This window comes from Saccoglossus kowalevskii, chromosome 16 (genome assembly GCF_978046115.1).
Source record: "Saccoglossus kowalevskii chromosome 16, keSacKowa6.1, whole genome shotgun sequence".
Taxonomy (NCBI): domain Eukaryota; kingdom Metazoa; phylum Hemichordata; class Enteropneusta; family Harrimaniidae; genus Saccoglossus; species Saccoglossus kowalevskii.
This window is the reverse complement of record NC_140656.1, coordinates 15397781-15422386: the sequence shown is the minus strand read 5'-3', so window position 1 is coordinate 15422386 and position 24606 is coordinate 15397781. Positions and strand designations below refer to the sequence as shown.

General features: G+C 34.8%; 2 protein-coding genes across 2 annotated transcripts in view; one reads left to right on the top strand and one right to left on the bottom strand.

Moving 5' to 3' along the window:
* The window catches only part of LOC100376304 (replication protein A 70 kDa DNA-binding subunit-like), a 31613-nt gene extending 26022 nt beyond the window's left edge, over nucleotides 1-5591 (top strand). Inside the window, exons 14-17 of the mRNA XM_085491116.1 lie at nucleotides 1607-1720; nucleotides 2271-2384; nucleotides 3330-3416; nucleotides 3786-5591. Of these exons, the coding sequence (XP_085347242.1) occupies nucleotides 1607-1720; nucleotides 2271-2384; nucleotides 3330-3416; nucleotides 3786-3890 (420 nt within the window). The 3' untranslated portion in view covers nucleotides 3891-5591. The remainder of the gene's footprint in view (nucleotides 1-1606; nucleotides 1721-2270; nucleotides 2385-3329; nucleotides 3417-3785) is intronic.
* Nucleotides 5592-8048: 2457 nt separating this feature from the next.
* Nucleotides 8049-24606, bottom strand: part of LOC100376149 (uncharacterized) — a 29767-nt gene continuing 13209 nt past the window's right edge. The window contains exons 2-9 of the mRNA XM_002730834.4: nucleotides 23145-23270; nucleotides 16748-16822; nucleotides 16173-16319; nucleotides 15331-15447; nucleotides 14933-15106; nucleotides 13180-13282; nucleotides 11667-12821; nucleotides 8049-10410 (exon numbers count right to left, since the gene is read on the bottom strand). Coding sequence (XP_002730880.1) covers nucleotides 10349-10410; nucleotides 11667-12821; nucleotides 13180-13282; nucleotides 14933-15106; nucleotides 15331-15447; nucleotides 16173-16319; nucleotides 16748-16822; nucleotides 23145-23270 — 1959 coding nt within the window. The 3' untranslated portion in view covers nucleotides 8049-10348. The remainder of the gene's footprint in view (nucleotides 10411-11666; nucleotides 12822-13179; nucleotides 13283-14932; nucleotides 15107-15330; nucleotides 15448-16172; nucleotides 16320-16747; nucleotides 16823-23144; nucleotides 23271-24606) is intronic.

The window sequence follows — 24606 nt, the reverse complement described above, 5'->3', positions numbered from 1 at the left end:
AACTATACGTTTCACTGCAACTGCCCACAACACAACATCTAAAAACTCTCTCTCTCTATCTCAAAAAAAAAAGAAAATAGACAACAAAAACGCCGACTGAAAAATGTATATCGTTTAAAAGTATACTGAATGACCAGTGTTATTACGGCTCAGGGGTATGACTTCCTCTCACATTTTGGCATTTGGTGGCGCACTTTCGGCGAGAGTCGGAATTCCGGAAACAGTCGACAGTTTCAGAATAGGTGGGCGTGGCTACAACACGAGAAATATCCCAAATTTACTTGGATACGAGTAATCATTTTCAGCAAAAAGATCAATAACTGCCCATTTCAGTGGGATACAGATCTAAAGTGGGAAATGTGAGGGTGGGCATTGCACAGGCACTTTAAAAGATGTCTGTCCATAGTATTCTTCATGTAATGAGTAAATTTTTTTGAAAGACTTACTCCTGCTGGTTTCTGAAAAAATTGAAATTCAATCAGATGAGAATAAAAAAAAGGGACTTTGTGATTCATCAGTGCATGTGCACAATCTATTTCAAATTGGATGGCTGGCAGTGTGAAATCTAAACAGGACCAGTCAAAGTGGAATCCCAAAAATGAAAGTTGGGTCACCTTGTTGACTACTGGAGAACAAGATATTCAAGAAAAAATTAATATTGTATGTGGCTGTAGGGAGACTTTAAATGCATAAACTACTGTAGAATACTTTATTTTCGCTTGGAATTTATTTTCGCTATTTTCGCTGAAGGGATGTTTCCGTGAAAATAAAATCCAGCGAATATACTTTTTTTCCTATATTTTACATTAAACTCATCAAAAATCAGTGAAAATAAATTCCACACAAAACACCCAAATAGCCTTTTCAGCGAAAATAAAGTATTCCACAGTAAATTGTTGTGACATCTTGATTTCCTTTGTTTTTATGCTAATTTTGTTTATAAAATATGATTTCATTTTATCAAATTACAAATTCTATAATTACATGTGTAGTAAGATTCACTCTATACTTGATACTTGTAACAACAACAGTTACAGATTACATGTATGCAGGGATTTTTTTTAAACAAGGGAACAGGGGCGCAGCGCCCTCATGCCATGCGCCTGCTTACCTGGGCAGCAGATCCTCCGGCAACCATAAAATTCTGATTAACCAGGGATCACATGTGTCCACAGTCTTCAACTGTGACCTGTCTGATAGTAAGGAAGCCATAGAATGCTCCATTTTAACTTAGAATTATCAAAAACGCAACACCCAGGTCGGGAGAACCCTATCTCCCCCACTTGGTGGCGCCGCTGAATTGCAGTGCTCCCTCTCGCAGTTTTTTTCTACAAAACCCCTGACATGTGCAGTAAGATTCACTTCATACTTGTTATTTGTAATGTTGTAACAGATTACAATATTGATGTCATTGCAATCATTTATGTGTGGTAAGTTACATTGTTACTACATTTGATGTGAAAAAGAAAATAAATGTCTGAAGCCAATGTAGATGCATGTTTTTCAAATATGGGCGTGGGTAACACTGTTCAAAAGATTTGTTTTCACGGATGGCTAAATTGTATTTACTGCTAGATGTGATTATTTTTATTTTTTTTGTCATCAGGCGTGTCCCTCTGCAGAATGTAACAAGAAAGTAGTGGAGAACTCTGATGGTAGCTACAGGTGTGAAAAATGTGCGAAAGAATATCCAGACTTCAAGTACAGAATGCTGTTAGTTGTAAGTATATTGTAATCATTAACTTTTTTTTTAAATATAATGTATGCGCTGACATAAATGAGAGGTGCATCTGTGGTCAAAATGTCATTTTAATAGTTACATACACAATTTGTTCATATGCACATTTTTGTATATTCTGGGACATGTATGTGTTCTGTGATTAGGATTGTTCAACACGCTGCTAAGACGCATACTACTGTACAATGTATTTCTACAGGCTCTGTGCGAGCTTGTGTGGAACGCAGGTCGAAAAGCCGCTGAAAACGACTAAATTCAAGGAAACATAAACTCAACTTTGAAGTAATCCTGAACAGCCATATTTATATATTGCTGTACACACAGGCGTAATCATGTTACCCTGTTCAGGGGAGTCTAAATAACCATCTCAAAGTACTGTTTTCTGAAAGTTTTCGACTTTGGTTTTCACCGTGATGGTTACCAGGCGGTGAAAATGCCTGGATGTCCGCCCCCAACATTACACATTATATGCTTTATTTATAATTTGATTTCCTAAATTATATGCTAATTATCAATCGTCATGTCATTTCAGATAAATACAGTAGACTTTGGTGATGGCCAGTGGGTAACGTGTTTTCAGGATCAAGCACAAGTTATATTGGGAGGAAATACAGCTGAACACATTGGTAGCCTTAAAGACAGTAATGTAAGTTACATGCTTCATAGTGTTGTCTATATTTTATTGGGTATGTAAGAATTTCTCTGGTGTCTGAAATATCTGAATGATTTTCACTTGTCAAGGACAAGTAACCAGACTTGCTTTACTATTGTGAACTCTGTATTAGAAGCTGTGGCTTTGATTAAAATGCTACAATGCAACAGAGGGGATGCAGCTTTTATTACTCATATCTATACATATGAGTAATGGTGATTTTTGAGTTCTCAATTGCTCAAAAAGAATGGGTATGGCTTATATTAGACATGCAGCTACTAATACACTGTACAATAGCTCAAATCGAACTTGTTAATGCTGATGAAATCGTAACTTTCTCTTTTTAGCTCCGCTGTCGACTTTGTCGAGCGGGGCTTATCATATGAGTGATTGTCCGTGTCAATGTTTTACTTTTTCGACTTCTTCTTCTCTAATTTTGATGAATATTTTTGTCATTTTTGGTAAAAAGTGATATTTTCGACTTCTTGTTAAAAACCACAAGTCCAATTGCTTTGATATTACATATATAGGTACTACATGTGGACCACTCTCAAATTTGTTCATTTCATGATATCTTCAATTATCTAATTTTGATGATTATATATGTCATTTATGATGAAAAATGATATTTTTGAATTTTTGTTGAAAACAACAAGTCCCATTGCATTGATACTATGCATATTGTTCATTTTCTAATGATATCTTCTGTTCTTTAATTGAAATGTGCATTGCTAACAGCGGAGCTATCTCATCCGACAGGCTGCTTGTTGGTCGTCCTATTTCATTTCAAAGAGTTGTACATTGTGTAGTAATACAAAAATGTTTGCATTTGGTCTGATTGACTGTAAGACATTCTGCTGTGAAAATTTGCTGATGCCTCACCTTACCTTGCATATTTTTAATCCCTGTTAATACTATTCATTCCTGTTATGGTTTCAGAATGAATCAGAGTTTGAGGCGGTGTTCCAAGAAGCCAATTTTAAGTCTTATAATCTGAGAATGCGAATCAAACAAGAGACGTACAATGTAAGAGTTTCAGTTATTATGATATAGCAATCTTTACTTTGTGATGATTTCAACACTGTTCAATTAACAGTAATAAATATTTACTACTATCAATACATTTTTAAACTGAATTGAACTTAAAAAAATTCTTCTTTTGCTGCGTTATCTCATCATGAATGCTGCAAAAATCATATGATTGGAATTTCATTATAACATTACTGCAACGTTTGTCCAGTTTTAACTTGCAATTTTATGTTGAAATATTTTATCATGGGGGTTTACAACGTTTTCTTCTTGCACTTGTGTGTTATAGATTATCCAAAACACAGCGGGACTGTTATTAGTAAAAGTATAACAAACTGATTGACCGTGTTTTTATTTTTTTCGCAGGATGAAACTCGTTTGAAATGTTCATGTGTTGAAGCCAAACCGCTTGACTACAAGGAGCATAGCAGGAGGCTAATCCAGGACCTCAAAACAATGATATCATCATAAAAAAAAAGAAAATCTATCAACTTTATCACAGTCAACACTGTGTTGAGGTTTCACATGTATATAATCATGTCAGATTAGGCAAAGCCATTTGTCTTCTTCATTACTGAGATTAGACGGTGATAAAGATTATACCATCCTATCTCTTTAGCTGATGTACTGCCTTTGGTCATATGATATAGACATAATCGGTAAACCGCAAAGTGCATTTTGGTAGAGATGTATTGTCCTATATGTGTTGTAACGTGTTGACATCCACTGTGACATAGAAAAACTTTCTTCTAATATAAATATATATACATTTTTATTATTTCAATTTTTTGTTATTTACTCATTGGCCAGGCTTGTTGAGGAACCTTTTTTCTACTGCTGTGAGTTGTCCTTGTAGCTAATCAGAGGTATGTTACGTTAACGTTGTACCGTCTTGTAAGTGATGTGTTTATCATATGTTCTCATTCATTTGCATATCCACAAATGTGTAAGGCCAAAATGCGTGTCAAACTCAGTCGTCTGTCTTGTTAAGGCCAGACTTTTATTATCCCTTGTTTCGCGAACCCGCCGAATGAACAGGAGCTGAAAATGAAATAAAAATAACATTTTATTTCAGCGTAATTTCTCGCTGCACTTGTAAGTGCAAAAAATTGCTAAATAAAACTTATTTTTATCTTCTTTTTTTTTTCGTCCATCGCATAACAAACCCAAGTTGCATTTTCGTGGGAGTATCATGATCAAAGTACTGAAGTCTCGCGCAGATGAGAAACAAGGTTATACATGGAATAACATTTTATTTCATTTCTTCTCTCCGATCAATGATCTCACTTACAATTCTCTGAGAATCACACAAATCTAATGGAAAAAAAGAATTTTATTTTTTTTCCTGCCCTTCTCAAAAAAATTGCCTTAGAAAAACTCGAGAAACAAGGAATAAAAAAAGTCTGGCCTAAGCCAAAATAAAATAGTGCATTGCCAGTAACCCAACTGATTTTGCTGCTAGTCCTGTATCATTTTAACTGGAAGAGCACAAACTTTTTACTTGTAACCTGTACACCTACACCATTGTGTACAGTATTTGTTCTATTAGTTACACTTACCAAAATAACAGGTGTCTATGGTTTAAAATAAGTAGTGTTTTAAAGATCCATGTACAATTTTGTGTTCAATTTTGCATTAGTGTTGCTCTTCTAAAAAATATGGCATTATAACGACTTTATTTGAAATAATCACCCACATAACAAATTATAATTAGTAAACTGATACTAAAAAAAAAATGATTTAGCCTTTTAATATATAAATACACTTCTGTTTGTCAGTACTGCATGTTCTTGGGGGAGAGGGGGGGTTGCTATACATATATTTTTTTTTCATGTTTCAAAGTGTTTGTTCCAGACAAGCTAAAAAAAAACCATTGTAGTAATAATAATTTACTTGTATTTGTGTATTTCTATTGTGTAGATTTGTTATTTTGATAAATTGTTGTGGCATTTATGTTTTTCATAATATATATATATATATATATTCATATACCATTTCATTGAGTTAAAGGTATTTTTGGTTAATATTAAATGTACAACTATACCTAGTTGCCTTGTATGTTTACAGGTGTTATTCAGTATGCTTCATCATCAGAGTGGATTGTTTTGTATTTTAATACTGCACACTGCTGTTTATTAAACTGTTTTCATTGACCAACCATTACCACATTGAGCCTGGCTATGAGTCATTGCTTCTGATCATTGTACAATCAAAATAATTTGGGTTTCAATCAACAATATTTATTCCAACGCGTCTCCCCCCCCCCCCCCCCCAGTGTTTATGTAGTTGAATTACAAACCTCTTAGAGGCTGGGAAAAAAAAAAATTGAATGATTTGATTTTGAACTTATATTTTAAGACTGTTTTCATTTCTTCAATTTTGGTTAAAAAAAATTATGTTTTCAACTTGTTTATGAAAAACAGCCGATTGCTTTCAATATTTGATATATATGTACCTCAGGTTGACCTTTCTCAGATTTTTTGTTTTTGCATTTGGTGGCAACTTGGTCAATTCTCTAATTATGTTGAATATTGTAATTTTTAGTAAAAAGGTACATTTTCGACTTCCACAAAATATCCTGATTGCTTCATTATTTTATATGTAGAAACTTTGGGTAGATGACTGATTGCCTTGATATTTATATGTGGGTCGTCGTTGAACTCCCTCAGACTTGTTGATTTTGACAAAAACTAGTTCTCTAATTTTAGTGAATGTTTGTTGGTAAAAAAAAAAAAATATTTGACGTATGTATGTAGATGCCTTGGATTCGATCACCCCTATCTGATGAGAGTTGTTGAACTGTGTAATAACACGCGATTGCCTCAAAGTTGAGTTTGTGCTGTTTTTTTTTCAATTTCAACCGTTGCCACAGGCTTTTACAATAATACTTGGTACAGTTGTACATGTCTTGGCAACACAGATCGTTCTGTAACATAGCTCTGCCCCCGAGAACACTTCGTAAAAATGCCTGACAAATTTATTTTGATATTATCTGTGACCATCGCCCTCTAGTGGCAGTGTGGAATTTTTCATACTAGACTTTGATCATAGAGGGAGCCCTCTGATAAATGAATGAAAGTCTTGTTCAGAATATGGAGGTTTATACCTCCATGAGAACCTGAAGGTCATTATTAATAAAGAAAAAACATTAATTGAACAATAAATCAGAATGTTTTTTGATTTTAACAAGCAAAAATTCTACACATATTACCAAAATACAATGTGGAGAACTTTTATCGCTTTCAACTTTCCTGACAGTGACTCAATGTACACAGCGCCCTCTCGTGATGATTTTTGAAAACTAAGTAGAAAGACGGAGTTTTCTGTGGGGAAAAAACATACCGGTAGATGTTCAAATAACAAATTTCCACAATAATTTATGTAGGAAAACTAAGTTTCCTATAAACCAGACAAATACTTGTACTTCTACCAGCTTATTCAAGGATAAGTGCACTATGATCTTTTTCACTACCAGACTTCCTCGCCCAAATTGTGCTCCACTTTTGTTGTATTCTTCAACATACAAGCGAGTCAATTTTCACGGGCTATTTTTGTCCCAATCTTCTGGAGGAAAGATTATAATGAAACTATTTTGTGAATTTGTGATGAAAAGGGGAACTGGTGGTGAAAGGATTATATTGAGGGTCATGCTATATTGTTTTTTAGCCACTTAGCAAACTGAGAAAAATTTATCTCTACTTTAGTCATGTGACCTCTTCTGTCTGTATACCCATGGTATGTTTGATGATTGTAAATTGCCACACTTGTAATGATATGCAGAGTGTAATCACTACAGATAATTGATGGTTGTCGTATCCCTGCAAGTTCGTCAACAGGAATTCACGTCAACTTTTGGTGTGGAGATCTAGCGTCTCCAAGGAATTTTACCTGGCAGAGTCTCGTTAATTACGTTAATGTACAATTAGGAGGTATGAAAATGTTATACTGCAGCACCATCCTGGCTTGTGTGTTGTCACAGTGTACACAACTCTGTTATATAGGAAATTAGGTCAATGACCTGCATCTGCTTAGCTATTTCACTGTGCTTTCACAAAGCTTGTGTCAATTTTGGAATTGTTGGTTCAAACCCAGAGTGTTTGCTACTCAAAAATTTACATGTAAATGATGACTATGGTCACTAAACAAAAACGGTCCATTATTGAAAGTAAGAGTCGTATTTTGTTGCAATGTCAAGGCAATGAGTAATATTACTGTACATAACTTGTAAACGGTTAACGTAAATCAGACCTTGCATCTACTAACACTGTTTTAGTTTAGGAGAACTGTCTACTTCTGCAACTACTGAATAAATTGCCCAAGGATGGGATTGAAATCCATAACAACAACAGCAGCAGGTAGAGCCTCTTGACAACTGAGCCATTGTGGATTCTGATAGACGTTCTCAGCAAATACCGGTAGATGCATTAAAATAGTCATTTCAAAGTCATGTGGCATGCACTTAAATGTTCATGAGAAAATGACAAATGTAATTCACTATTGGCAACGGTTGATAGAATTCAGGAATACTGATGGTCTTTACATTCTTTTATCAAAATGTTTATGGGGGAATAAGCAAGTATTGTTGAAGGTGAAAATGTTTGTGTTGATTGAGGTGCTAGAACAAACTGATTCATCAAATAACATGTTTTTATTAATATAATAAAATAATATTTGCAGTTAACACAACATACAAATTCTTAATGGTGTCCACATATTGAGAACAAGCTGTAAACGTAATTTCCATATTTGGTATTACTCTAACTTGTTTTTTTTTAAATGTATATAAATATTCTATAAAAAGATGGCAGCAGAGGTGGGCAACAAACTATCTACTGGTTTACATGCAGAGAGGTGGGATAACTATTATGGGATGTCTTGTGTGCACAATAAGACTTCTGTAAAGCAGACTGCTACAAGATGCATTGTAAAACCTTGTATGTTAGTCTACACTAGATCCACTGGATTAAAAACTTTTTAGTTTTGTTCTTTTTTAAAATTTACTGTAAACTGCCAAAATGTGCATTGTTTGCTATTTCATGATTTGGGAGCTTTTGAGAGAACAACATTTTGTGATATGCACCAACTCCCTAGGACCTCTGTTAAATTCACTGCGACTCTCTAGGACTCTAGTTAAAGTCACTGACTCCCTAGAACCCCAGTTAAAGCCACTGTGACTCCCTAGGGCCCCAGTGAAAATCACTAGGACTCGCTGTTTTAGGAATGACAGTGAAAACCCAACTTTTACATTGTTTTGTGATTTTTCCAGTCACGCAAAATATGCGAAAATTCCTATTTTGTGAAATTAAAGCAGTTTACATAAGTTTTAACTTTAAAAAGAAACATTACAAGAAGACAACTGTTAACGATGGACACTGCTAACACACTTGCGACAAAAATTACCTGAAATTTTGTTAAATAATTCTGTGACTGAAGTCTGAAGAAAAAAATTTGGATACCCAAACTAGTTTTTGAATTCTGAAACTAGATTGCATGCATTTAGACTATTTTTCAAAATGGCCGCCATAGAAGGATTTCACATTATGGGGGAAATAATAAATACATTGCTTCCATGGAAACAAGTCTGAGTACCCATACTTTTTATTTGTTCTTTGTAATTTATGTGATGGAAATTCTCATTCAGTATCAAGAATTTGCAGTATGATAATAAATTCTTTACATTTTTCTAGTTAATCATGTCCATCTTTAACAAATGGGAATACTGATGAGAAATTAGCACACAAAGCGCTGACCCTTTTTGTTAGGCTATTCTAAAACTATTCATTAAATAGTGATATCTGTTAATACAGTATATTTGTAAATATCTTCAACTCAATGTCTATTTTGAATATTATAGCTGTTGTAAAATACACACTGCTGTAAAAAGAATTGAAAGAATTATCGTATCAATGTTGCCATGACAACAATACCAAGAGTAAACGTAGTAGTGGTTATAATTAGATTTTTGCAGCAAATTACTAATAAGTATTAATTTAGTGGTGTAGAAAATATTTCAAAGTTACCATAGAAATAATGCTTGGTGAAGTATTGGTTCCTATCACTTACAATGCATTGTGGTCTAGCCATCACTGATCAGGAATAAGGTAAATTATTACAAGACTCCTTATGTTTGAAAAAGCACACTATGCAATCAGATATGGATTTTCAGTCTAGAATGGTCAATATTGGAGACACTCCATGTCAGTCCGTGTGTAGTACTGGTCCATAATGGAGACTCCCCAAAATGGTCCAATTGAATTTGATCAGTATAATAACTAAACAATGCATTGTTGAATGACTCAACTAATACTTACAATCAAAAACAGTAGAATGCTTCAATTTCCACTTGGAATTTATTGTGGCAATTTTAGCTAAATTGCATTTCTAAGCAACCATAAATTCCAGTTGAAAACAAAATAATCCACAAAAATGGAAGAATAAAGATGGCAAGTTGGTTATGTATCCAAATAATGCCATCATTACATGTAAAGAGACGAGGTGTACAATAAATACAATAAAATAACAACAGTATATATAAATACAGTCAAAGTATATTTTGCAAATATATTACATAAAAATGTTGGTCTTTCTTCATATAAAAAAGATAAAAAATAAGTTTAAAAATACATATTTTTCTGAAAACTAACAAAATTGTTCTTAGAAAACTCAACACTTGCAATGTTGACTGTGTTCCTTATGTTTAAATAATAACACTTGACATAATCTATTCATGTACCCACAATTCCTGGCTGTTTACACATACTTCGTTAAGCCGATATTTCACGTTGTTTACAAAGCCTCAGTTTCCTACATATTGCAAGTGTTCGGGACGATTCAGCATTTTCCACGCATGTTCATATTTTCTAGATTTTTCAAGTGATTATCATGTTCGAGTCATGCCATCTTTAAATAATTCATCACTCGTCACCAAATCAAATCATATCCTCTAAGTGCCTCAGTTGATCGGAATGACCTGGCACCGTGAGCACCTGACCTGGAAGAACAAAGGTTAAACTGTAAATAAAAATGTTTTGTCATCATTTTTAACAATTGTGAGGTAAAATTTTTTTTCCCCTAAAATATGACAGTGAACAAATTGTGCAGCTTAATCAAACTGTTAACAAAGCGTACTATGCATTGGAGCAATAAGTAGAAAAGAAAAAAAAAGCCCACTCATTCTTTAAAAGTGTGCATACTGAACAGATCTAATCAGTAATAACTCTATTAACCTGTTCACCTTGCACAGAATATCTTGCATTACTTTTTAAATATTTTTTTAACAAATTCATGATCAAGATCAGTATGCAAAGAACAAGTATGTCCTTTTTGGTCCAAAATTTAAAAGAAACCGAGAAAAATCAATAAAAATGATATGACATTGCGTAACTCTTATCTGGTCAAGTCAATGTAAAAGTACATGGGGCTGGCAGGATAAGGGTTAATGGAAGGGTTACAAAAAAAACATCATTGGAGTAAAGAAGTAGGAAGCAACCTAATGAAGTCTAAATGGAGAAATGTACAAAAAACACGGAAGCATCTTTTACTTCTTGAGGGACGCAGACCACCCACCAACTATAATGACGAGTGCCAAGTACAATTAACATAAGACTTCAGTTTTAATTTAAAATTTGGAATCGTATAGATTAACCAATTAGATACGGATAATTGAAGCGTAAGTAGTTAGCCGTATCCCACGTTACAAGCCAGACGTGCAAACCAGTACGATATTTGCTCTATTAGTGTAGCACATGCTCTTACGTAAAATACAAAGGTGTTTCTATGGTCGAAATAAGTAATATGATAATAATTTAGTTTTCAACAAATGCAATTTTTCGGTTTATATGCACTTTTATTTGTGATTCTAATAAAGCAAATATGGTACTACCCATAATGCAATGCAATCAGCCAGCTGGCTGGCACAAAACAGCCTGCATATGTTTTCAGCATTTGACCAGTTTCAGGCAGTGAATAAGGTACTATGCTAAGTCAGTTTTATTTTTAGTAAGATTTATTATCATGACAAATGCTATTGGTCACTCATCACTGTACAAATAAAACAAATCCAACGGGTCTTAGAGGTTTACTTTCAATAGATCGCAGCGAAGCGGCTGCTCTGATCAATTTTGACAAATTAATTTGAAAATAGAATTTATTTGTCTTCCATTTAGTAATTTATTAAAATGTAGATTTGAAAACCGATTGACTATTGAAATATGAAATTAACTATGGATAATATATGCGTAGACTCACCGTCTTGGTTCGTATAAAGCACAAGTGACTGCATAAGTGATGTTGGCCGGGAACCTGAATAACAATTATTTCTAGAAGTTTGACATCGAACACGTCCCTTGGAAGATGTAGAATGATTTCGTACTTGAGAAGACTTTCTCGTTCCTTTTTTCACCTTGGTGACATTTCTACTTTCCTTATGGCACTCCTCTTTTTTCCGCTTTGCTCCTAATTGTTCTTGCTTAATGTGGATACTGTCTGGTAGCCGTAGCAACTGCGTACAAGCCATACACTGGCCCGTACTTGTAAATGTATGCCTGAGATTTAAGTTAGAAGGAAGCTCACATGGCTTCTTTTCACAGTTTGTAATGCTGTCTGTAGAATGACTAGCCGTCATGCCATTATTTTCCTTAATTTTTGCAGATACGTATGGTTTATTGTTGCGGAGCATACACGTGGGCGTTAACCGCGCTGCCGAGAGATTCTCCATGGAGTTAGATATGTACCTGCCTTCAGGATCTGAAGTTCTTCGAGAATAAACTAACGCATCAACGCTGTGTGGATCGCTGCGAAATGTTGACGAGCTGCCGTAGACACTTTGATTACTACCTGGGTCTGTGGTTGTCGTTTCCTCGCACCAAGGTGCTGACAAACTACTTGACGATGACGAAGCATCCATATTATTACTCACACTTGCATCATATCCACTAGAGCAAGCATCCGTCGGTTTACGAACCTGCACAATGACCGGAACTATTCGGTGCTGATATTCATCAATCACCATCGGTTCCTGCTGGTGTCGGAGCCAGTTGCCATGGTGATCATAGTAAGAGCGTGTGTGACATTGTCTGTGGTTGGCTGAAATCACATGTGGACAGTAATTCCAATTTCTGTTTGGTAAATCATTTCGACAGCACGCTGACGCAGTTCGGTCATTATTTAGATTCAATGGATGGCGTCTGATAAAATCCTGGTCTCTAACGTTCGTTTCATTATTGTTTCTTGAGGCACACACAATATTAGTCCCTTGTATAGCATTTGCAGAAGACATGGATCTTGAAGAAGACTGTTGTCGCCTTGGTAACCTGAGATTAAAAAAACTTCTTCGGTGGGACCCACCAGAATGTTGTGACCCAGCCTCGTTTGCTGATAAGGCACTAGCAGTGGAGGGATACTCTGAAATAATAAACAAACAAACATTTATTCGAGGAAACATTATTAATCAATGATGATTAGAACAGTATTTCAAGTTCAATTATATGTTAACTAATGAATTATTAATATCTATAGTAATTTTTCAATGATTGCGACAGACTTAGATCACATTTCAAAGTTTAGTAAAGCCCTTGATATGGTAACTATGGTATCCTGACCAATAATGAGATGCATATATTCAGTATCATTTTTAAGCACCAAGTTGGAATTTTTTTCCCTCAAAAACATTAATAACGAGCAATAAATTGATACTATAAGAAAATTAAACAAAACAATAAACAACTTTTTCCAAATATCAAACAGAAAGGTTTAGACTTACCTATTATGTTATGAAGGCACAAAGGACACGTCCTGTTCTTGATTAACCAGGGATCTACGCAGTGTCTATGGAATTCATGGGAACAAGACACAACCCGTAATTCCTAAGGACAAAAATGAAACAAGACACTTCAAGTTGGTAATAATTAACCAATGTAATTAAGCAATACACCACGTCCACATGGTGGTATAGCCGATGGCAGACACAGTACACAGACAGTGACTGTAAGGCTCTCATCAAAATATACACATTGATAGCATGTGTGTATGACCAGGAGGAGGGGGGGGGGGGGTACAGTCATTTTTCCTGATATATGGTAATATAATGCATTACAAAATTAATGAAAATCACCCCAAGCCTTTAGAACATGTCTTTTCAGCTAGCATGTTATTTTATTCAAGATGTGTCTGATTTAAAAGAAAGTATATTTTCACAAAATTTGATTGACGACATCTAAGCTATAAATTTAGATTTGTGCATTGTGTCGATTTAAAGTGTTGTACATTACATCAATCCCCAAAACAGGGAAGGTTACGTCATGACCCTCCAAGGCAAGAAAGATTACTTCATGCCCCCTCTAAGGCAGGGGAAGATTACTTAATGTCTCCAAAGGCAGGGAGAGATTACTATCATACCCTCAAGGTAGGGGCGATTGATCTCCCCTCCCCAAGGTAGGGGCGATTACTTCATGCCCCAAAGGCAGGGAAGATTATTTCATGCCCCCCAAGTCAGGGGAGATTACTTCATGCCCCCTAAGTCAAGGGAGATTACTGCATGCCCCAAATAAACCACTCCTGTATGTACATACATTTGTCAGTGTATTCAAAAGCTGTAAGGTCAAGTGTATGGGCTAATTTCCATATACTCAAGGAGGTACTACATTCCATTTTGTTTTCATTTATCAGCCAACGGAATTTTCACAGCATTTTTTTTTTTGTACAACTCGTGCTTTTAATCCTTTTGTTTAATTGGTGGAGTGCTATTATTATTGTTGATGGGAAATCTACCTTGTTAGGTTTTTAAAAGAAAATTTCATTAAAATGTGAAAATTTATAAATAATTAAGTGACAGTTGTATTTGGAGCACTCGTGTGTTAAAATATTCATAAATGACCTTTTTAATTAAAACGCATCTATTTATGCAAATTTACAAATTATGTTTGCATAATAATCCACCCTTGACCTCATCTGTTGAAATTCCCAGCTCCCAGAGGCCACACACACACACACACACACACACACACGTAGTACAACACTTCTAAAAAGTCAAAAGTCATTAATGAATACTTGTGCATTATTATACCTGAATACTGTTTGAATACACGACTTTTCTTTGACACTCACAATGAAAGGTACACAGACAAAACACCAGTGTTACACAGTATCTCGAAGGACTTTTTGGTTGCCGCTAGCAACTGCTTGTCAATCAATATTTGAGATCACCACCAAAATTCTCACTGAATAATTGAAGTGAAGCAATGAAGGTCACGACCTCAGTAGTCAATTTTACGCATACACTGTGTTGCATAACAAAACATAGCAAAACTGATAATACCTTGCCTTTGTATCAATGTATCCCTACACCATATCACCAAAGGAAAGGTGGCTAAAAATATACCCAAATTTAGGCCATGCGTTCATCAATCAGAAAGCTGACCAGTCCGTGACAAAGGACGCTTATTCTCGGCAAATATTTGCCCTCGCACTTAAACTCTATAACATTCACGAACAAGCGAGACAAAAAAAAAACTTACATCACCGTCTTTGAATTGTTCCAAACATATAGCACAGATATAAGAATCCGAGTTTATACTCCAGCTCTCGCGGCTGTAATTTGAAAGGCTCCCGCTCATCCGCAATTCAGACTTTCTAAATTTTCTAGTTTCCATTTTGGATACGGCGTATTCAGCTAGTCTCGTTAATGATGTCTGTGATGAAACAAGATGAGCATTCAGTACTTAGCAACAAAAGATGTGGGGGATGGACATCTATTCATATCATGGCTACTAAATAAAATCTAATGATTTTTAAATCATAAGTAAAATTATTAAGTTTTGTCAGATTAACAAAGTATATCAATAAACAATCACATAATGTTACACACACTGCTGGTAAAATAAAGTAGTATTTATTTATTTCCAGATTAACTCACCTGTTTCCGCCTCTGTTTCCATTTTATTTTTAATAAAAGTAATAAACATATTATTGAAATCAAGACAAAAAACGCCATAAAAATTCCCATATTAAAATACTCATTGGAATTCCGTCTCTGAAAAAAAAAAAAAAAATAATGCTGCATTTAGAGTCAAGGCACAGAAAAATAATTAAATTAAACTTGTCTAAACAGGAAATTTGTTTATTGTAGATTTCTTGATGTCACCCCCTTCTACTCAACAAGTGAATCATTTTGCAGGTCAATTTGGTGTTTGGCGTAACTGAGAAGAGCAAGACTATACTATTATTTCTACATAATTAGTCAAATATGGTTATATCTTGAGGTTAGCTCAAGTATATTTTATGTCAATGCCAATTACCAGTTTAGTCAATACAAGACAGAATTTGATAAGTCAAAACAAATCTATCAACAAACAAGCTGCACTCTGATTGGTCTGACTTCAGCGAAAATAAATTCCAAGCGAAAATAAAGTATTCTACAGTATATAAACTATATTTCAAGATGTCCAATAAAATATCACATGAACAGTATAAATATAAACAATATAAAGTACAATATTATATTGTGCTCGGAAAAATAATGCAAAAAATCGAGAAAATTTCAGAGACAAAATTGAACGTAAACATTTTATGTGATACACATCTAAGCAATTATTAGTCAGGTGACTGCACACACAGTCTAGATTACAGATTACAATGCATTGCATTAAATTGCATACCAGGTGAACTAACATCTGGGTCACTACAGTAGACTTTTATTTCAATAGCTACACCATAGACCCTACACACACAAAGTGGTATGAACAGAAATATACAAACCTGCGAACTGAGAGACGGTACTGTATACTGAATCCTGGCTCTAGCTACGCGTTGTTTACTAACGATGTTCATCAACGTAAAAGCCGATTCACCTCGAATTATTATAATTGGACGATCCAGGGGTTTCTCAGCTCCTAATTTGTTCAACTGCAACATAATAAGACAGTGTAAGCCAATCACTCTACCAGGTCTTTCACTGTCGGTACCTCTAAATCACTAATAAATTTTGTCACTACCATGTTTACTCTATTAGATGCCTATCTCGAATAAAATTTCACATAAAATTAACACATCTCTGTCATTTACTGAAGTGCATGCACAACTAAAACAGGAAATATGGTGTTTATCTGAATAATCTGACTATGTTCCATTAGTAGAATTCTCGTGATCAATTCTGAATTGAGTTTCTACATTCACATGTAGTATATCGTAGTAATAGTCTGCATTCATTTCATTTTATTTGCATTGTAGTAATTTGTGTACATTTGTTTTGCAATTTGGTCCCCAGACAGTAATACACACTATGACATCAAAATCGCCAACAGCAACGCATCAATTAGATACATTAGTCATACCTGTTCGGCGGCGGATGGATCATCAGTAATATCAAAGATAACGGCTGTAGCACCTCTCAGAATAGCACGTTTTGCCTGAAAATAAAAATAATGTCAGAATAGAAAATTTAAAATTAAAACAATAAAAAATACTTAAATTTCTTTATATTTTTAAACTGCTGATAATTAATACCACAATTGTTTATAATGCGTGTCATATCCTGTTCGGTTACGTCTGACACCAGTCAATTCGTTCAGAATGTGTGTGCATATAAATAGTCAAACGTGTTCAAATTGAGCAATTTATGATAGAGCAAATCTTTGAAATAACTGTTTTTTTAAAGTACCACCCTTTAACCCTTTGATAATTCTTCTCAACAAAATTTTACATTTTGCCAATTTTGTATGTATGTTTTTACATTTCTTTTGGTCATTTTGGATCAAATAAATTCAACTTTTTATTGGCTACAAGTCTGGATCAATATTTTGGAAAAATCATGAAAAAAATTATGAGGATTTAGAATTTGTGAATGTTGACAAAAGTTGACTTTGTTTATGTGTACATTTATTTAACAACACGAAAGAAACGTATAGGCATTTAAATATCACGAAATAGTACAATATGTTTGCATTAGTGAATAACGGATGATTTACATTTGTTAAATGATGGATGACTAGTCGACTGTCATCAACTCTTTGTGATATCAGTCGGTATACTATGTAGTGACTGATTAAACCATGTCGGCGTCTGCTCGGCAATTTTCAATCGCATTGCCCGACCCATTATCGCTTGTTTTTTTGTCCTCCCTCCCTGGACTGGCGATAGTGTTATCATGCACGCGTCAGTGTTGGTAATTACTAATAGCTTTTATAGAAATTGAACAAATATTGTAATTAGGGTAAAAATTAAAATAATAAGGATAAGACTAGTAGCAACAGTGGCTAAATATTATTAGAATTACTGTAAAAGCATCAATTTCACTGGATTTTAATTTCACTGTTTTGATACTGTAAAACACTTTATAGTAGCTGGAATTAATTGTTGCTGTTTTGTATAAGGTTTATTTATACTGATTTTTGAGAAGTTGAATATAAATTCTAGAAAAGGTGTTTGCATCAGATGTTATTCTCACAGATTCATCACTTCACTGAAAATAAATTTCATTACAGTATTAAATCACTAGAGGTAAATTCCACAAATTTTCCTGAAAAAAATGAGTTCTACAGTAAGTGTACATATTCACAACGATTTAACAAATTTCACTCATCAGAAACAGTGATTTTAAAACCCAGTGAATACTTAATGATTTTACAATAAGTTGCTTATAAGATAATTAACCCCATATTGAATTGACGATTTATAAATTTTATCAGTGATCACTGAAATTTGACACATGTTATCTAAAAATAATAATTTAACTGCCAAAAACTTGATAATGGATTTAAGCACAGCTTGACAGTTTTCAAGCTGGGGATAATCTGCCCACAGATTAGATGCTAGTTTAGGTAAGCCAAATATAATTTAAAACGTTTCAATATTAAAATTATTATTTCATGTGAAAATTTGTTTGCTAAAAAAGAAATTATAATATTTTGTGAACTACTGCACCGCAAGAAACAATATTATTGAGACTTCATCTTCAATATGATATTCCACAATTTACAAAATAACTACCAATATTTTTTCGCCAACATCACTTATCACATTTCTATGAATTTTTATACAATTTTATTATGAATTTTAGAACGAATGCACATAATTTCGCAAAGGCTATAGGTTATGATCAAAATTCTTTAAAAAATAAGAAAAAAATGCATTTTTTTTTATGAAAGATGACAAAAACAAAAATTGGCATTCAAAAAATTTACTCAAGTTTTTTGGTAAACTCAATTTATCACATTTCACTTTTGAGGTTATTTTGATGACAAACAGTATACATCAATTTGGTTCGAAATGATATTAAAATTGATGAAGACTACAAGAAATGCGTTTCTAGGGATTCCGCATCAATTATTTCCAGCTGTTTACTCTATCACTAGGGTATGCGCTTATGTAAATATTTTAACAATCTAGGATACAATAAAAGTAACTGATGGTTTAATGAGGAGATGTGCTTCTAATGGAGAAAATATGGTACTTAGACTTGGTACCAAAATTTGATATATGGATTAAGAGTAGAGGCTCTTTACCCAGATCAGATGAGATATGGTTCGCATTCAGACACTACAGTGATTTAAAAACTGTAAATATTTATTTTTATTTAATTCCTGAAATCTGAGACTGCAGGAAATAATGGGGATGAAGCAAACTGATACCACTTCCATATTAAGTAATTTAACTGATAGCAGTCAAAATGTTATCACAACTTTTGTAGGAGACTTAATTTTCAGATAATGCTCCCAGTATGATCAACATGGCAGGATGTGGTTCAGTCAGACACTCTCGACTTAAATGGAAATGAAGATAAGTACTGGCAGTAGAACAATTAATCATGCTACTTTTTTGGCTAAATTGGGAAATAACAGAATTTAAGCTGGACTAATTAGATTAAAAGACGATTTAGAGAGAAAGGTGCTGGCCATTTTTTATTCTGGTCATTTGTTTATGTCACCTAACTACCTATACAAATCCCAATCATGCAGCAATTCTCTATTAGGATTTATCAACCAATTACACCATACCTTATTCAAAAAACGACCTGTAACAGAACATTTGATTGGTACGTGACCTAATTCATTGCCAATCTGGTGTGATATCTTGTGAAAATAGAATGTTGGGACCAGTCTGTCCAATACCTAGTGATAATAGAATGTTGAGACCAGTCCGTCCAATACCTAGTGACAATAGAATGTTGAGACCAGTCTGTCCAATACCTAGTGACAATGGAATGTTGAGACCAGTCTGTCCAATACCTTGTGACAATAGAATGTTGAGACCAGTCTGTCCAATACCTAGTGACAATGGAATGTTGAGACCAGTCTGTCCATTACCTAGTGACAATGGAATGTTGAGACCAGTCTGTCCAATACCTAGTGACAATGGAATGTTGAGACCAGTCTGTCCAATACCTAGTGACAATGGAATGTTGAGACCAGTCTGTCCAATACCTAGTGACAATGGAATGTTGAGACCAGTCTGTCCAATACCTAGTGACAATGGAATGTTGAGACAAGTCTGTCCAATACCTAGTGACAATGGAATGTTGAGACCAGTCTGTCCAATACCTAGTGACAATGGAATGTTGAGACCAGTCTGTCCAATACCTAGTGACAATGGAATGTTGAGACCAGCCTGTCCAATATCGAGTGACAATAGAATGTTGAGACCAGTCTGTCCAATACCTAGTGACAATGGAATGTTGAGACCAGTCTGTCCAATACCTTGTGACAATAGAATGTTGAGACCAGTCTGTCCAATACTGAGTGACAATAGAATGTTGAGACCAGTCTGTCCAATACCTAGTGACAATGGAATGTTGAGACCAGTCTGTCCAATACCGAGTGACAATGGAATGTTGAGACCAGTCTGTCCAATACCTAGTGACAATAGAATGTTGGGACCAGTCTGTCCAATACCTAGTGACAATAGAATGTTGGGACCAGTCTGTCCAATACCTAGTGACAATAGAATGTTGAGACCAGTCTGTCCAATACCTAGTGACAATAGAATGTTGAGACCAGTCTGTCCAATACCTAGTGACAATAGAATGTTGAGACCAGTCTGTCCAATACCTAGTGACAATGGAATGTCGAGACCAGTCGGTCCAATACCGAGTGACAATAGAATGTTGAGACCAGTCTGTCCACTACCTAGTGACAATTGAATGTTAAGACCAGTCTTCTAGGTAACTGGTGACAAATGTTGGGACCAATCTATCCAATACCTAAAGTCAATGCTTCATGTACAATCTAATGCATGTAACAACATTTTATTGTGATGAAGAATTTCAAAAAGTATGGACCACAGAAATAACCATTAAGAAAAACGTATTCAGTAACAATAAATATCAGATTTATGTACGAGAAAATGTTTGTTTCCACCGAGAAGAGAAAAAATCCGTTGTAACTGACATATCACATGACTTATCAGGCAGAGCCCCATCACTACAAGGAATTGTATGAATAAAATACAATGTAACAACAAACCAAATTTTTGTATTTAATTTCAACTAACCCATCTGAATACTGTAAACCGTAGTTTTCACTATCTCCTGAAAAATTTGCTGGCAAAATTGCAGCAGCTTACAGTAATCTAAAGCAGCTGTTGTAACAACACATCGACACACGCAACAGTTGTAGAGAAGAATTAACAAAGTTGACCACAGGCATTGAACACTGCTTAGACTGCCGACTCACATCGGCATCATGGGCCAGTACACTAACTAAGTTGGTTATTGCCCTTGTCATGAAGTAATGTTGGTACAGGCTATTGATAGGCTGTAGAATCGCTTCATACAAATGCCTTTTGTTACTTCTACATGGCTAAACATACAAAATAGCTACATTAAAATACCAATGCATTTTACCAAAGATGCCATGATAAAAGCCACTAAGGTCAAATCTTTCTTAATGCTTAAACAGATTCTATACATTATCAATTTATAAATCAAAGTCATTATATTTGTAATTAAGTTGGATATTGCCGACCGGACGGATGTGAGGCATTCTATACTAGACTCATTTCAAACATGAGTATGTAAGTTTAGCTTTGTGGTTAGGATTGTAAGGGTAACTGTTTGAAATTGGAGGCCGACCTTCACGCATTCCACACTACAAATAGGTTGAAACACAGAGTTGGTAACTTCTCTACTGGATAAGCATTGCCGTTTTATGACTAATTATATATTCATAACCAGATTGAACACAATAGTTGGTAACTTTTCTTTACTTGGTTGATAGTGATAACCATTTCAGTATTCAAAAGCAGAATGAACTGACTAGCAGTTCTGACTAGGAGGCACATCAGGCAAGCTCAACTGTACCAGAAGCCAGATATGAACTTGGACACGGGTGATAAAATGAATTTTAGCCAGCACAGAGAATCAGTGGAAAAATAACTTTTTTGTTATTTTGGAAGTCAAGAAAAAATTTATCAGACAAGATTGAAAACAGAAGTAATGATTAAATACTTCAGAAAAAAGATGGTGACTCTCGGAATAGTCCACTCCACTAAACAGGGAGGTGATAGGGATTGATTCAGTAAATATTAGGACATTTACCCAAACCTTGAGCTTTACAGAGCAATGTAAGTACAACCTTAATAACCTTAAATAATTCATCTGGTAAAATAAGTAAAAATAGTAAAATAGATTTGAATATTATTTTAGTTAAGTTTGCTCCAAAACTTACAGAGCAGTTTTTAAGCTGAAGAGCTGGGTGACACATACATGCGAGTAAAAGCAATGCGGCCATGTTTGGTCATTGACCCCAAACAAACTAAGCAAATTTACTGAAATGTTTGTCAGCATACTCTCCTGCAATTGTTGTTGGTTGGAAACCATGAGAGGTATGGTATGAAACCAGGACCTTTTATCCAGAATTCTGTAACCAATTTTAACAGTGAACATTTCACAGAGGTCTTTTAAACATGGATATTACGAAGATTTGTCTCCGTGAATGCTCTTGAATCGTCAAAATGAGAAAAATGCGAAAGCAACCGAGACTCAGTGTCGTTGAATCCCCAAGAAAATTTCCACTGATACAAAATTCTGCCATCTTCACTGATTTGCATAAGTTCATTTCAGTTAATTTTAATTTTTTATGCTTGTGATCACTTCTATAACTGTTTGTGATAAACATGTAATTAGCCTAAAGGTCACACATCCTAGTACTTATGCATGAACCCTAAAGGTTAAAGGTTATACATCCTGGTACTTATGCATGACCCCTAAAGGTTATACATCCTGGTATTGATGCATGAACCCTAAAGGTTACACATCCTGGTACTTATGCATGAACCCTAAAGGTTATACATCCTGGTACTTATGCATGACCCCTAAAGGATATACATCCTGGTACTTATGCATGACCCCTAAAGGTTACACATCCTGGTACTTATGCATGACCCCTAAAGGTTATACATCCTGGTACTTATGTATGAACCCTAAAGGTTTACACATCCTGGTACTTTCTGGGGGTACTGAAGTCTTATAACAGCAATATTATCCAATATATTAACTGTTTTGAAACTACAATTGGAACAGCATTTGGAATTATAATCAAAAACTTTTCTTTCTTTCTTAACTGGTTCCCACCCCCACCTCAAAGTGCTAGAATGGGTGACCTTTGGAGGGGATGCATGCACATGACCTTATGACACAGATTTTCTATTCAGTCCAAAATTAGATAAATAAATGCAAAGAATTATAGATACTGCCAACAAAACTTTGTGATGAATAATTATTAAATTCAAACTTACTTTTCCGAAGACAGTTAAGCAAGGGCGTGGTTCTAATAAAGGCGAGTCAAGTTTGACTACACCCACCCAACCGTAGTCGAACAGTTTATCATCATCGCTGTTATTACATAAACCCAGAGGGTGCATCTGCGAAAAATAAAGAAAGAAAAAACAAAATTAGTTTTTATACTGACTTTATGCACTTAAATGGGAAAAGTACCGCCGACGTGGTTTGACCTGACAGGAAAATCAACAATACCATGATGGACTCAGTACATCTTGAGATGACATGGGGAGCTGACACGAGCAGGTATTCAAGAAGAGGAGGGGTGTTGATCACCTGGTCAATAGGAAGGGACCATGGATATCTTTGGGAGGGGGAAATCAACTGGTCTGGTGATGATCGAAATTGAATATGTTCGAGAAATATTGACACCTGCTCTTAATCCTGTTACAATCCTAAATTACCAGATTTTCTACTCGTTGGTGCTTAAATAAATATCAACCATACATGTTATTGTGTACACTATAATAATTATTATAATTAATATTCAGCCCAAACGTAACAATATCAGCAACTTTATTATAATCATAAGGAATAACCACTTTGACTCTTCCATAAATTGGTCACAATTTAAACAACCAGTTCACTATAATTCCACCTGAAACAACCTGGTTTTGGTAATCTGCAACATACACTGATGTTATCACCAATTTTTGATTTCTCAGGAATTTTGTTTTTTTTAATAAAACAGAGATTATATCTTAAATAGACAGATGGTAATTCAGTGAGCCTGTTTGTCTGTTTGTTACCACCTTATGTCCTCCAATGTTTGATACATTGATAACTAAATGCACATTTTTGCCAAATGGAGGCAGACAGCGTTCTGTATGGAGAGGTGGTCATTCAACAATTACAAAACGCATCAGCTCTCTCATTGGTAAAATTCTGACTGCGGAGCCATAGCGAAGGGTCAATAGTTTAGGTGCATCACACAATAACTATTCACAGATTTGACATTTTCTTACTGTTCTAAGTTTGCGCGTGTCTACGCACAAGTCAATAATTCAACACTATTGGTACAATCTCAACATTAGGATAAATACAAATATGTTTTCTGTCAATTCTATCCATCAGCCAATAATAAGAGCAGGATGAACTCTGGTACAGCACAAACAATTAGGGATTGACCATTATTACCTAGGAGGGGTGGCATATTTGGGGGGAAAAAATAACCAAAAACAAATTACGTTTATAAAATTAAACAATTTTTATTGCACCAACATCCTGAAACAAAATTTACCTCGAAGCGAAACAAATAATTTGCATAGTTCTTTTACAATGCCCCCCCCCCCCAAACGTTGATAAAGATCAACCCCTTAATTTATCTGGATCATTGTACTTTACTTAACATCTTTAAGTTTATCTACATTATGCACAACTATTTGCCTGAATGACAATGTGTTATAAAGTAATTGACAA